This window comes from Scyliorhinus torazame, chromosome 17, assembly GCF_047496885.1.
Source record: "Scyliorhinus torazame isolate Kashiwa2021f chromosome 17, sScyTor2.1, whole genome shotgun sequence".
In the NCBI taxonomy this organism is placed as follows: domain Eukaryota; kingdom Metazoa; phylum Chordata; class Chondrichthyes; order Carcharhiniformes; family Scyliorhinidae; genus Scyliorhinus; species Scyliorhinus torazame.
Window position 1 is genome coordinate 124,942,452 of NC_092723.1, and position 12,336 is coordinate 124,954,787.

Consider the following 12,336-nt stretch of genomic DNA (forward strand, 5'->3'; position numbering starts at 1 on the left):
ATAAGATAAATATACATTTCAACAACTTTCTGAAGTTTCAGAAATGACATGTTTCAAAGCTCAAGAACTCTTCAACACTTGCAGTACCTCCTTTCACAAAAACAAGCAATAAAACAAACTGAGGGGAAAAAATATGTTTGCAGAATTTGACCAATTTCACTTCAGCATCCTTTGTCCTCACAGAGGATTTTAGAGATTCCTATTTTTTTTTGTCTGTAATCAACCTGGAAATCTGTCCGTACGTACCAAAAACTTTGCGTTCCTTCTTTTGTTTAAACTAAGAAAAAAGGAAGAGATGGTTTTCATTGGCCAGAATTGGCAACCTTTTGAATCAGCAGGCACTTAAACTGGAATGGCACAGTGCTCCACTTGTTCAGTCCTTCATTAGTGCATAATGCCATGGAAGACTGCTTATGTCTCAAGGTTTCTTGAGTTCACTGTTTCCCCAACTATCTCGACTCCCCGCAACGCACCCCGCACCCCCCCCCCCCCCCCCCCCCAAACCATCAACCCCCACCCAACACTTTTCCTGGCAGGCGAGGACTTCCTATGGCCTGGTGAGGGTCGTGTAGACTGGTTGGTCCCAGTTGGTTGGACTGTGGGACGGAGGAATGGACAGAGTATTCAGGAGGGGTGAAGCGTAAGCACGACGGGATGAATGGAAATATGGGTACTGGTAGATGCTCGAAGGGTATCCAGAGTAAGGATTGTAGTAATTAGGGCCCTGGACATCTGAATAGTCACACTGGGAGCCAGAAAAAGCAGCTGCAGCAGCATTGGCAGGTGAGCAACACTGGGTACTGTAGGAGCTATAATCGGTTTGCGGTGAAGAGCCGTGCTGCTGGTCATTGTAGTGGCTTGGGCTGAGTTGTTCGGTCTTAATGTGCGGCCTTTGCTGACTTGGCTCGCTGGAAACTGATGATGACGGTGAAGAGGATGAGGCACTCTTGTGGTTCCAGATAACTTGAGCTGAGTTGCTGCTGGTTATGTAGGCGGCACTGTAGGAGCCTGCCGGGTTCGGTCCATGGCTGTGGTCAGAAGGCACTGCGTGGCCATTCAGCGGTAGGTACTGGTCAAACTCGTGGACATCAAAAGTCTCCATGTTGTTGATGACCTCGCTGCTCAGCTCACCGATGTCCACGTTGCTGAAGTCGATGTTCTGGCGGCCATTCTCCGCCATGGGACGCCCCTCTCTTTTCAGCTCATGCTTCCCTGTGTGGAGGTCGGTTTTGGGGGTGGTGGGTGGTGTTGGGGGCCCTTGTGCATGGCCTGGTTGGAAGCAAAACAAAGAGGCAGGTCATAAACAAACCAATTACACTGTGGCTAACATGCATGGCCAAGAATTCAGTATTTAGAATCGTATAACAAAGGAAGAGATGGTGTCGTCCATCATGGCTCCTCACCAGAGATATTCAATTAATCTCACTCACCAGCTCTTTCCCTATAGCCTTACATTCCACTCCCCACCTCACCTTCAGATTATATAATGATTCCCTTTTGAAAGTAACGATTGAATCTGCATCCAACACCACCCCCCCCCCACCCCCTCCCCCCGCAACCTGGTATACAGGGCATTCCAAAGCATGGGTTTTAACCAGTTTCTTCAAAACTGTCGCCTCTGTTGCCAGTTGACCCTATGTCTCCCTTTTCACTCGAATCAAACCCCTCTTTATTCTGCACCCCTCTGTTAATTCTCCATTTAACCTTCTCTGCTCGAAGGAAAACAGTCCCATTATCTCTGAGCACTAGCCTTTGTTCTCCTGTGAACACATTATGCTACCTTACCTGTATATCAGCACCTCCCTTCACATTGTCATTAACACTGCCACCGCCTTGTGCCCGAAACAACTTTGCTGCAATCTCTCCGAGCTCCCACCTGTCACTGACCCCCTACTCTGCTCCACCCACTGCACCCTCTCTCAGACAGTATATCTCAGTCACGTTTCTCCCTCTCTTTAGCTCTGCCAAAGAGTCAGGCAGACCCGAAACGCTAACGGTTTCTCCCTCCACAGAAACTGCCCAACTTGAGATTTTCCAGCATTTTCTGTTTTTATTCCCACGTCTTTGACTTCCCCCCACCTAACCAAAGTGCCGCGTCCCCTTGTATGTTTGAAAACTAAAGGAATTCTCTGCGAAATAATTATCAGTCAAATCGATTTTAAACTAACTGCTGTAATTATCAAACCTTGCTCATTTTGCACAGAAATGAATCTAGTTCAGAAAGTTGAAACTTTTTTTTGCCCCTGTCGTTGACAGGTTTTGCCCGGAGGGACTGACTGGTCCTTTGTGATTTATCTCCTGCAGTTCTAGGAAAGGAGGGGAAATGGTTGTTTCGACACCTGGCAGATACCAAGAATTCAAAGGAAACTGAGGGACCATTTGGGACAATGGAGAGTCTCACTGCTGGATGCAGATTCAGCTGTGGGCACTCTATTTTTTTTTCTTGAAATGGGCTTCTCAATTTAATGCAGAGGAACTTAACCCCTCTTCAAAAACACTACCGTGCAAACGCAAGGCAACAAACTGAAACCCTGAGATAAAAGCAAATTACTGCGATGCTGGAATCTGAAACAAAAACAGAAAATACTGGACAATCTCAGCAGGTCTGACAGCATCTGCGGAGAGAGAAGGGAGCGAACGTTTCGAGTCTAGATGACTCAGCCAAATTAAACCCTTAACCCGCCTGCTAAAATTCCCCGGAAGGAGACCTTGGTCTAATCATTGCAACCCCATCGCTGCCTTGTCCCAGATTTCCTGCCACTCACTCTCCTCGCTTTCGGCATTTCACTCTGGTGTGCATTTTTTCCACGGCTCCCCTCCCTGCCTTTTTTTTGTCCTATTCTGCTCTTCTCCCCTCTAACTCGAACTACCCCCATCGGAAACTGCCTACCCTCACCTGTGTGTTCAGAAGGGTGGTGGCCATCGGGAAGCGCTCTGCCTCCAGGGAGGCTGTCTCCGGGGTGACCGTTTTTGAACAGCTGGCTGGCGGGCAAGTGACTTTGCTCGGCGCCCTGCTCCGAGTCCGCCTGCCCGTTCTTCACGCTCTTCCTCCGGCGCGGCTGGTACTTGTAGTCGGGGTGGTCCTTCTTGTGCTGCACTCTCAGGCGCTCCGCCTCTTCCACAAAGGGACGCTTCTCATTCTCGCTCAGCAACCTTTTAGTTTCAAACAAGACACAACAAAGAGACTTAGAAATGGAAGTTCCCCCATCACCACACTCCACCCCCAACCTCAAACACAGGGGGAGGCTCTATCTCCCCACTCAATTTCATCTTCAACTATCATCCAAACCCCTCCGGAAAGCTATTACTGAATAAAACGAACAAAAGTAACTGCAGTCCCTCAGCGCCTCTCCGATAGCTATGCCAGCACTCATTGTAACCAGCACATCCAGTCGAAGGGGCCATGCTTTCTGGATTCCAGTTAGTATGATGAGAAATCGGAGCGGGTGATTGTGAAGGCACAGCAATCCTTATTCAAATCTGAATAGCACTTGTGTGGTCTGGGGCCACTTAAAGATGTAACCTGGTCTTAATAAAGGGATCAAGTGGCCGCCAAAGTCTTGCTTCCAGATTAAGGAGTCAAATCTTTTTTCCAGGGTAAAACTGAAGTGTCCTCTCCCCCACCCGACTTCAATTCCTGGATATAATGAGTATTGTTCAATGAGCTAAACGCTACCAGATGGGTGCCTCCTACTCACAGAGGAGGGTAGAAGCGACATGGAAGCGGGGAGATGGCTGGATACACCCAGCCCTGGTGCCAGTCAGCTGGAGAAGACAGGGCGGTTCCCCCTCAGAGGCCGGGTCGTCCCCCGGGGACTGGGATCCATTCCTTTCGCTAAGGGCACAGCCCTGACCATTGAATTTCCTCTTAGGATAGAGGGGAGCAAAACGGGCGCCAAAGCTCACCAACCCATTCCAGCAATTATGACCAACTAGAAACATCTCCGTTTCCAAAAAGAGCCGGTGCAGACTCGATGGGCCGAATGGCCTCCTTCTGCACTGTAAATCCTATGATAATCTATGATCTGGGCCAATTGGACACCGACTTCTCAAAGCGCCCATGGATGACCCATGAATTAACACCGGGAGTTCAGTGAAATCTTAACAGATTCAGAAAGAAGGTCCTTGTTCATCCTGCACTACATGGGGTGTGACAATAGAATAACCGAGCGCTTGGATCCCTTATTCGCTGTGACTTGGCAAAAATATTCATGAACATATAAACTGTGATCGGTATTTCTAGAGAAATGCTACATTAAGGACAGGTGAATTTTCAACCTCCCGCAAAAAAAGATTGCCAACTGGGTTCATAACCTTTCGCTTTGATGATCACAGGGCCGAATGAGCGGCTATTTATTAATGTGAGGTTGAAATGATTATCCAGAGCGGATATTTAACACAATATTTATACCGAATAGTATCACTTGCATTTATATTGTTTTAGTTCTCTCAGCTCCATCATACATATATTGTATCAGTTTAGATTTATATTGCGCCAGTTCTCTCAGCTATATCACACTTATAGATTGGATTTTCACAGTAACTTCATTGCAGTGTTACTGTAAGCATACTTGTAACACTAATAAAGATTATGATTATTATTGTATCAGCTTATATTCATATTGTACCAGTTCCCTCAGCTACATAATTACTTTTTATTCTAATTTACTCTGTTTATATTCTATCAGTTCTCTCAACTATATCATTTTTATATTGTATCGGTTTATATTTATATTCTATCATTTCCCTGTTATATCATATATTTTATATTGTATCAGTTTTATAACGAAATCATATGTTGTATAATAATGAATTTTATATCGACATTACACCAGTCCTCTCAGGTTTATCATATTTATTATATTGTATCAGTTTATATTTCTATTCTATCAGTTTTCTCAACTATATCTAAGGCCTTTTCAATCTAATGTTATGTGGGTTGATAATTGAAGTTGTCAGTTTGACGCTGTATTATCTGAATGGGCACACACACACGCATCGAAAGGCGTACTTACCGCCAGAGTTTGCCCAGGGTTTTGCTGAGCTCGGCGTTGTGTAGGTGCGGGTACTGGTCGGCCAGTTTCCGGCGAGCTGCTTGCGCCCACACCATGAACGCGTTCATGGGTCTCTTGACATGGGGCTTGTTCTTGGACGTGCCGTTAATCCGCACGGGCATGGGCACCAGGGTCCAGTCGTATCCCTTCAGCACCTGGCTCACTGCCTCTCGGATGCAGGCCGGGAAGCGCTCGTCCTCCTCGCCGCTCAGCTTCTTGCCGTTGGCGGAAGAGAGCGGGCGGCCGCAGCCACCGCCCTCCTCGGGCTCGGACATGCCGGCGTTCTGTGCCTCGCTGTCCGACAGGGAGCCCGGGGAACCCACCGACTCGCTCTCGGAGCCGCTGCAACCCGGGCTGCACGCCCCCTCCGCCACCATCTTATCGTGTTCTTCTGCCATGTTCAGCATCGACTTGGCAAATCCGACCGTCTTATTGCAGCCACAAATGTTTTATTTTTTTTTAAAGACAAAACTGCAAAGAAACAGTTTGCAATCCAAAAAGTAAATTGCAAAAGAAAAATCTTTGCAACGATGTGTCATTAAAAATTGCAACGCAAATAATAAAAGTTCAACTTCGCAAAATGCGAGAGTTCAGTCAAAATCAGGATCGTAATTTAAAGTCATGCTTCGATTTGTGCATTTGAAACACAAGGTAAGATAAGAACTCCTTTGAGCAGAGAACTAGCGGGCGATGTCCATGTGAGGCTCTCAGAGAGATGGTCTCAGTGCGGGACAGGCTGTCAAATCCCCCTCGATAGTGGCCGCGCAGCTGCCTCACTGAAAACTTGCAAAAGAAACTTTTTTTGCCAGAAGTTTGTTTACGGCGACACTATATCAGTCTCTTCTGCGGCTCTCGGATTGGTTGTGGCTGCCGCCCCTCTGATTGGCCTGCCTTGTTTAATGGGTGGGATTTTCTTAAAGGAACGATCGCAGGTTTTCTCTCTCTGCCTTTGTCAAATTCCAACTCCCCAGAAAACTTTTTTTTAACTTTTTAAGTCTTAAAAACGGCAGGTCGCCACAAATATCCTGCTTCAAAGCTGCTGTCAAGATGAGAGGTAAATTATAATACAAAAAGTTTTCGGTCCATAGACCATAATTAGCTTTTTTGCTTCTTCCTCGTCATAAAGAAGGTTATGGGATTTCGAAGCCCACTCATTTCATTGGTTTGAAAGATGTATAAATATTTATATTCAAAGGTATGCATTCTTTAAAAAGAATTAAGTTGCAATATATATTTCACACGCTAAGCGGCTCGCTGCGTCCCCCGCATTGTTCCTCGCTTGTATGTAACCCATTCAATTTTCAAGCATATGGCCATTCAGACGATCCCATTTGTAAATCAGATCCCTCAGAAATGAGTATCTAATTATCCTTAGATGTATGGATCAGTCAATCGGCGCCAGTTTGCCCCCCAAAAAATGATAGTTCACCTCTAAATGAGCTCAGACACCAAGGACAACATTCCTCTCAACTTTCGTCCACTTCGATTGTTTTATTGATTTTTTTAAAAAACAAAAACGTAAGTAACTTATATGCAGGACAATCGGTGTGGATGTGGATGCTTTATTTGGTTCATTGCAACGTTTGAACCCGTGTTAAGCACTGTGGACTTCAGGTGTACACAGGGGGTCTTTAGACTTTGTTTACTGTTACCAATTTGCAGAGGTTGGTCCGGTAAGTGATCGTTTAATTGTTATATCGCGCTCCGGCTGAGTTCCCAAATACCAGACAGTGTTATCAAACACTTGAAGCCACACTATTGTACAGGAGAGGAGTGATGTGTAATCTCTCTGTCCCCCGTCCCCCCCAAAAAAAAAATTAACATGTGTTCACTGACCTAGACGGTGCAGTTTAGAGATTTCGGAATCTGCTGAAAAACTATTGGCGCTTTCCAGATTTTCAATTTACAGCTTTTGGGCAGCTAATAATAACTTGTGCTTTTTTTTAAAGAAAGCATTCGAATAGATTTGTGAGCTGAAGCCAATATTACTAAATTATCAAATGTTGCATCTCAGGCAGAAGACAGACAAGAGCTGTATTGAGTTGTTTATTTAAAATGTTCTTTTTTTCCCTGCGCGGTTTCCAGTTAATTTCACCTGAAAGGTTTGCTTTTGGATGTTTATCTGTCTTTCTCATTTGCGGTTTATTTCATTTCCTCTTTCCCTCGCTATCGGGCCCTTCTCACTCATATCATTCCCATCTGGAGTTCTGTTGCAGCCGGAAACATTGCGATCAATCGCGCGCAATAGAACTATTGGGAGGCGGATTCATATCTAAGCGATATTGTTTTTATTCGAAGTTTGAGCGTGGGCCTAAAATTAGAGGGCAGCGCTCTTATCTTTTACTCGGGTCCGTTTGGAAAGTACCTCAACATCAATTCTCCGCGCGAACACTCCAGTAACACCTGTCAAAGTGTTCGGGTAAAACGCGCGCGAAAAGAGTTTTTTTTACAATTTGGGGAAGGAGGTGTTCAAATTCTGCTGCACTCCCTCACTACTATCCTACAAATAACGTTTATCTTTTTTTTAACCCTTAAATTTATTGTCTGAAGCGGGAAAGCCGGCTGTACAGTTTAAAATGCAAACATTGTTTGTTTCAAGCGTAAAGCACAGGGGGGGGGGTGACAACTGAAGTATAATTGTCCATTCATTAATTAGTAAACATCTAACTGACACATGACTTATTCGTGTGGTTCATATACACCGGTAATTTTAATATAGTCGTTTTAATGTAAAGTTATGTTGATATATGCAATATGCCCATAATGCACTGGCTAATAAATATATTTCTGAGATAATATGAACTAAATTAATGAGGCCTTTTAACCTAACGTGAATATTTCCCCCCCCCCCCCCCCCCACCTCTAGTTAAGTCAGACTGGATTTATCAGCGCATTGTAGAGTGAGTCTCATCATAGTGTGCCCAAGTAAAGGGAGGAAAGCATGAAGTGGTTCTGTCAATTTCAGCTGATATATGCATAATACAGAGAGCTGAAACTGACAACCAAATGACGTTTATTGAATATAGTATTCCTTTTCAAATTAGGAATAGTCATCATAAGACTTGGTCTAACCGGTTCTAATAAATGTGTCTGTGTGCCGGTTACCAGAACCGTGCTTTAAAACAAATCTTTAGACATCCGGTCGAAATTGATCAATCTAAACTTTGTAAAGACCCAGGTCTCAATCAGAATCTATTTGTCTGCTCGCCGAACGATCCTGGCTGACAGCTTGCCTTTTTTTTTCTCCCTGTTGGAATTGAGAATCAAATCAATTGCAAGAGAGAAGTCTTCGCAAATGCTGTGGTTTGATGCCATTTCTGGGGTGTATGGCAAGCATTGGTCAGAAAAGCGCTGGCTCCGAGTGCAGAGAGTGCGAGATTTCCGCAAGTGTTGATGCTGACAATCTTCAGCCAGATTCCTTACAGAATTTTTTTTTAAAAACACGGGTCACGTATGAAGGAACTGCTGTGAATATGATTGACTTTTTTTCCCCTCCCCTCCAGTTATACTGATTGTGGAAAATCTCCACAAGGCAGAATCGATCGAATGCCTGCGAGTGAATATTCTGTCCGACTTGGAGAAGGGTCAGAGGAAACGGAAACGATCTTAAGAATCGCCACTGCTGGGTTGCATAATGAGTCGTCTGTGCGGATTCCCCATACTGGATCTATCTGTGTGTGGAACAGACAGCAAGCAGGCAAAAGTAATAATAAGTCCCCGATGTAGTTGTTCAGATGGGATTCGAAAGGTGATCTTGGGGCGATGTGGGAGGGGGGGGGAGGAGGGGGGTGTTGAAAATTATGAATCGTTGACATGGATTTGGAGAAGGGGGAGAATTTATCGGGGGTGAGTGGCGGGTCGTAGACGCTTATAAACGTCTCACACATTTATTGTGCTTCCAAGCTTCAGATTTATTTTGTTTGCCACTGTTCGATTTTTCCAGCTATGTTTACGTTCGATTTTTAACTTCATCCCGGGGCTGCGCTCTCTGCCCGGCTCTCACCGCCTAGTCATTTATTCTGATCCATTGAACAGCCTTTGTCGACAGGATTCTGCCGAGCCCGCGTCGTAGGTTTGTGTCCCTTCACGAGTGGAAACTGTAAACACACACAACGCACATGTTCCCAGGGCACACTCGCTTGTGGGTGTTTGCTCCAGTGGTGGTGGTGGGGAGAGGGGGGTTGCAGGAGTTTTGATGTATGTCTAATTACCTCCCTTTGGGCCTGCCTGCATGTCACCCAGTGTCACGGCCCTTCACAACTTTGTGTCTGTGTGTGTTTTGAGAATCTTGTCTGACCTGTAATAAGATGCTCAAATTTAAGATGTAGTCAAAAAAAAAGAACAGCAGGTCCGGACTGTGAGTACATTTTATCCCCGCGTTCTTCTGGAAAACTGTTGGGGCACCATTGCAATTAGATGGTGGACTTTTATGTATATAATACATACATCCGCAGGGAAGGCGGACTCCTACTAATGCACCGACTTGGCAACCAATCCCTTCCCACAAATTGGATGCATGCCTTGTTATTTTAAACAAATAAAAGACCTGCTGTGGAACGATAGGAACAAATATGATTTTATTCTTCTGACGAGGTTCCAGTCGGAGTTATTGACATCATACAGTATCTTCAGCCCAGCAGTCGAAATATCAGAGCATACATCCCGCAGATCGTCTTGTGCTGAACCCTGCAGCTCTGGGCCAGAACTAAAAAGCCTTCAAGGACAATACATGTTGTCACCCCCCCCCCCCCCCCCCACCCCACACACACACATACCACTACGGACCATCGTTTTATTTATATCATGTAATATCATTATTCAATAATAAACGCAATGTATATATGACTTTAAAATCACCGTCAGCATTCTCCTTTTGTTATTTCTCAACTATATACGAATGTTAACTAACATCCAGCCACTAATAAACGCAGATTGTGTACAGTCATTTCAGTATGCAAATTCGAAAACGGGCGAATAAGATCTATTCTGAGGGGGGGTTTGGAACTGAAATTTATTACAAATGGAAGCCTTTTACTTTCTGCAGTCAAATCTGTCTGATCCAGTTTGGGGGCGATGCATTGTCGATGAGGGGCTTATTCTGCTTCATTCTGTCGAACAATAAAAAAAACATTCCGCTTTTGTTTTTGTTAAGGAGTTATGTTTCCAGTCATTTTGGAAATTGGCTGTTCGGCTCAAACGTTTCTGCAAATCTTCTTCATGCTGTCCAATATTCCTTCCTCAAATCTCAGGAGAACTTTGTTAGCCATTCTTACAAGAGCCCTCTCGTGAATGATAGCTTTCCAACTATAGTATAAACCGGCGGGTTTATTCCTGTTATTTCTACTCAGTGTCGGCTGTTTGAATGCTCTAATTCTCAAATCTGTTCTCCATTAATTGCTGACATTTAGTTTTGGACGAGGCCCAATTCTTCAAAAGATTTATTTTGCGGAAGGGAAGCCTTTTCACAAATAAGTACGGAAGGTACATACAGTAAACTATGTTCAAAATATCAGCAAGGTCCATCAGCTGCCAATGGATGGTGGTTGATTCTGATTATTTCATGTATCAATATTTGCCCCCGACCTGAAATTAATCAGACGTCGCATTGTGTTTGGTGGCACAGTTTCGGAAAGGGGTGTTTTGTCAAATGAAAGACAGAAAAATAAAGCATTCTCGTGTCAGAAAAAAATACTTGTGTTTATTGATAAGCATTGTTGTGAGTTTTCTTTCTGAATTGTACGATAGCAAATCCAATATCCCATCCCACTCAAGGGCGGGGCTGTTTCAGTACAGACCGATTGCTGAATGACTCCGATGACTGTCAAACGAAAAGACTTCAGAGGTGGGGGTGGGGGATAGATTTCCTACATTTTTGCATCTGCACAGGCATTCGATTGGATAATGTGTACTCGAAACTAAATGGAAATTTTACGCCCGCCTACCTGTTGCTAGTGCCTTTATATTGTTGAATTAATTGTCGCATTTCATAATTATTTACGGTATCTTAATTTCGTTCTCTGATTTTGATTTATTGGTCAATTTCAAGACAGTCACCGTGGGAATGATATCGCCTTTAGGCGGGAAACGGATGGCAATGTTTAGCAAACGATTACAGAGTTAGCTGCAGAACGTCTTTAACCGTGTTCCTACCCACACCCACCAGAAACACATCTATTAGAAACCCAAGTGTTTGATGTTCGTCACAATAATAATGGAATGCCATTTACAGAGGTTAACAACCGGGTCATCTAACGTAATGGCGACTTGGAGCCGATTTGGATTATTTTGGTTTATTTGATCGTTTGCATGTGAGAGTGAGCATATGAAAGAAACTGGGAGATAATTGGGCCTGCTGCACTTGGTGGAGGGCTCTGCAATCTCTCCCCCGCCCCCCCCCCCTCCCTCGTCCATTGAATGGATTTCCAGGTGCCCAATGTTTTCGTTCTTAACTTCGGAAGCAGAATGGGTGAGCAAAAAGCAACCTCGGGGAGTTCAGGCCCGTGCTGCATTATTCAAAAATCACTTCATCAAGCAATCCGAAATAATAAATAATCAACCATCCACACACACGTTATAAATGAAAATTGGCAGTGGTTCACATTGCTAACTCTGAACTAACACTCGAGGTAAAAGCTGAAGTGATGTAACCCGGCCCGCATGCAACAGCACAAGAGGAGTTTATTCAATTTAAGAAGAATAAAGATTTCCTTCCAGACCTAGACTGACGCAGCCTCATCCTCGTCGGCCCAGATCTTTGTGGAGGGCAGTCATTCTCGCGTTGCATTGATTCCCTTGTGTCTGAGTCCCCATTTGCATGACCTCTGAAATCCGCTTGCTGACTCTTATCCTTCGAGAGACACCCTCATTGCAGCAGAAACAGCCAGTGTTCACCAAACTGTTCCACGCTTACCTACCTGTCCAGGAATGGTCAGCGGCTGTCACAAACCTCTGCAATTCTAGCAGCGATAAGAAGACAGCACCGGTGTGGGGGGGGGGGGGGGGGGGGGGGGGGTTAACAAAGGGAGCATTCAGAGATTGGGTTCGGCGGGGGGGGGGGGGGGAGGTCGCCAATGGTACAGGAGGGCTTCAAAAACTTAAATCCGTTTCATAATTTAGATTTCGGTCAGCCCTATTGTAAATTGCCAGATCCCGTAAGTTCCTGAAACGTGTTTGCATTAATTGAAACGGTGTCATTTTTAATGTAGGGATCTTTTGGAGTTGGGACGGGGAATGGGATTGCGATCAACAAGGAATGCAATTGTGGTCCTTTGTTTTGTGATGC

General features: G+C 44.7%; 1 protein-coding gene and 1 long non-coding RNA gene across 2 annotated transcripts; one reads left to right on the forward strand and one right to left on the reverse strand.

The window, feature by feature from the left end:
* Positions 1-502: 502 nt before the first annotated feature.
* LOC140394124 (transcription factor SOX-8-like) lies at positions 503-5,861 on the reverse strand. The gene is made up of 3 exons (XM_072480999.1): positions 5,016-5,861; positions 2,897-3,153; positions 503-1,269 (listed from the first exon to the last, which is right to left on the reverse strand). Exons 1-3 carry the CDS (start codon positions 5,459-5,461, stop codon positions 548-550), a joined length of 1,425 nt encoding a protein of 474 aa, XP_072337100.1. The 5' UTR covers positions 5,462-5,861; the 3' UTR covers positions 503-547.
* Positions 5,862-5,904: 43 nt separating this feature from the next.
* Positions 5,905-10,193, forward strand: LOC140394125 (uncharacterized). The gene is made up of 2 exons (XR_011935821.1): positions 5,905-6,108; positions 8,558-10,193. It is a non-coding gene; the product is annotated as an uncharacterized lncRNA (long non-coding RNA).
* The last annotated feature ends 2,143 nt before the right edge of the window (positions 10,194-12,336 follow it).

Bases quoted from the DNA above. Each gene is read 5' to 3' on its own strand.
- LOC140394124 (XM_072480999.1), bottom strand. From the start codon at position 5,461: ATGCTGAACATGGCAGAAGAACACGATAAGATGGTGGCGGAGGGGGCG. The intron at 3,154-5,015 runs GTAAGTACGCCT...TGAAACTAAAAG, and splicing joins ACCCTGGGCAAACTCTGGCG to GTTGCTGAGCGAGAATGAGA. The intron at 1,270-2,896 runs GTGAGGGTAGGC...GCTTCCAACCAG, and splicing joins CCACCCTTCTGAACACACAG to GCCATGCACAAGGGCCCCCA.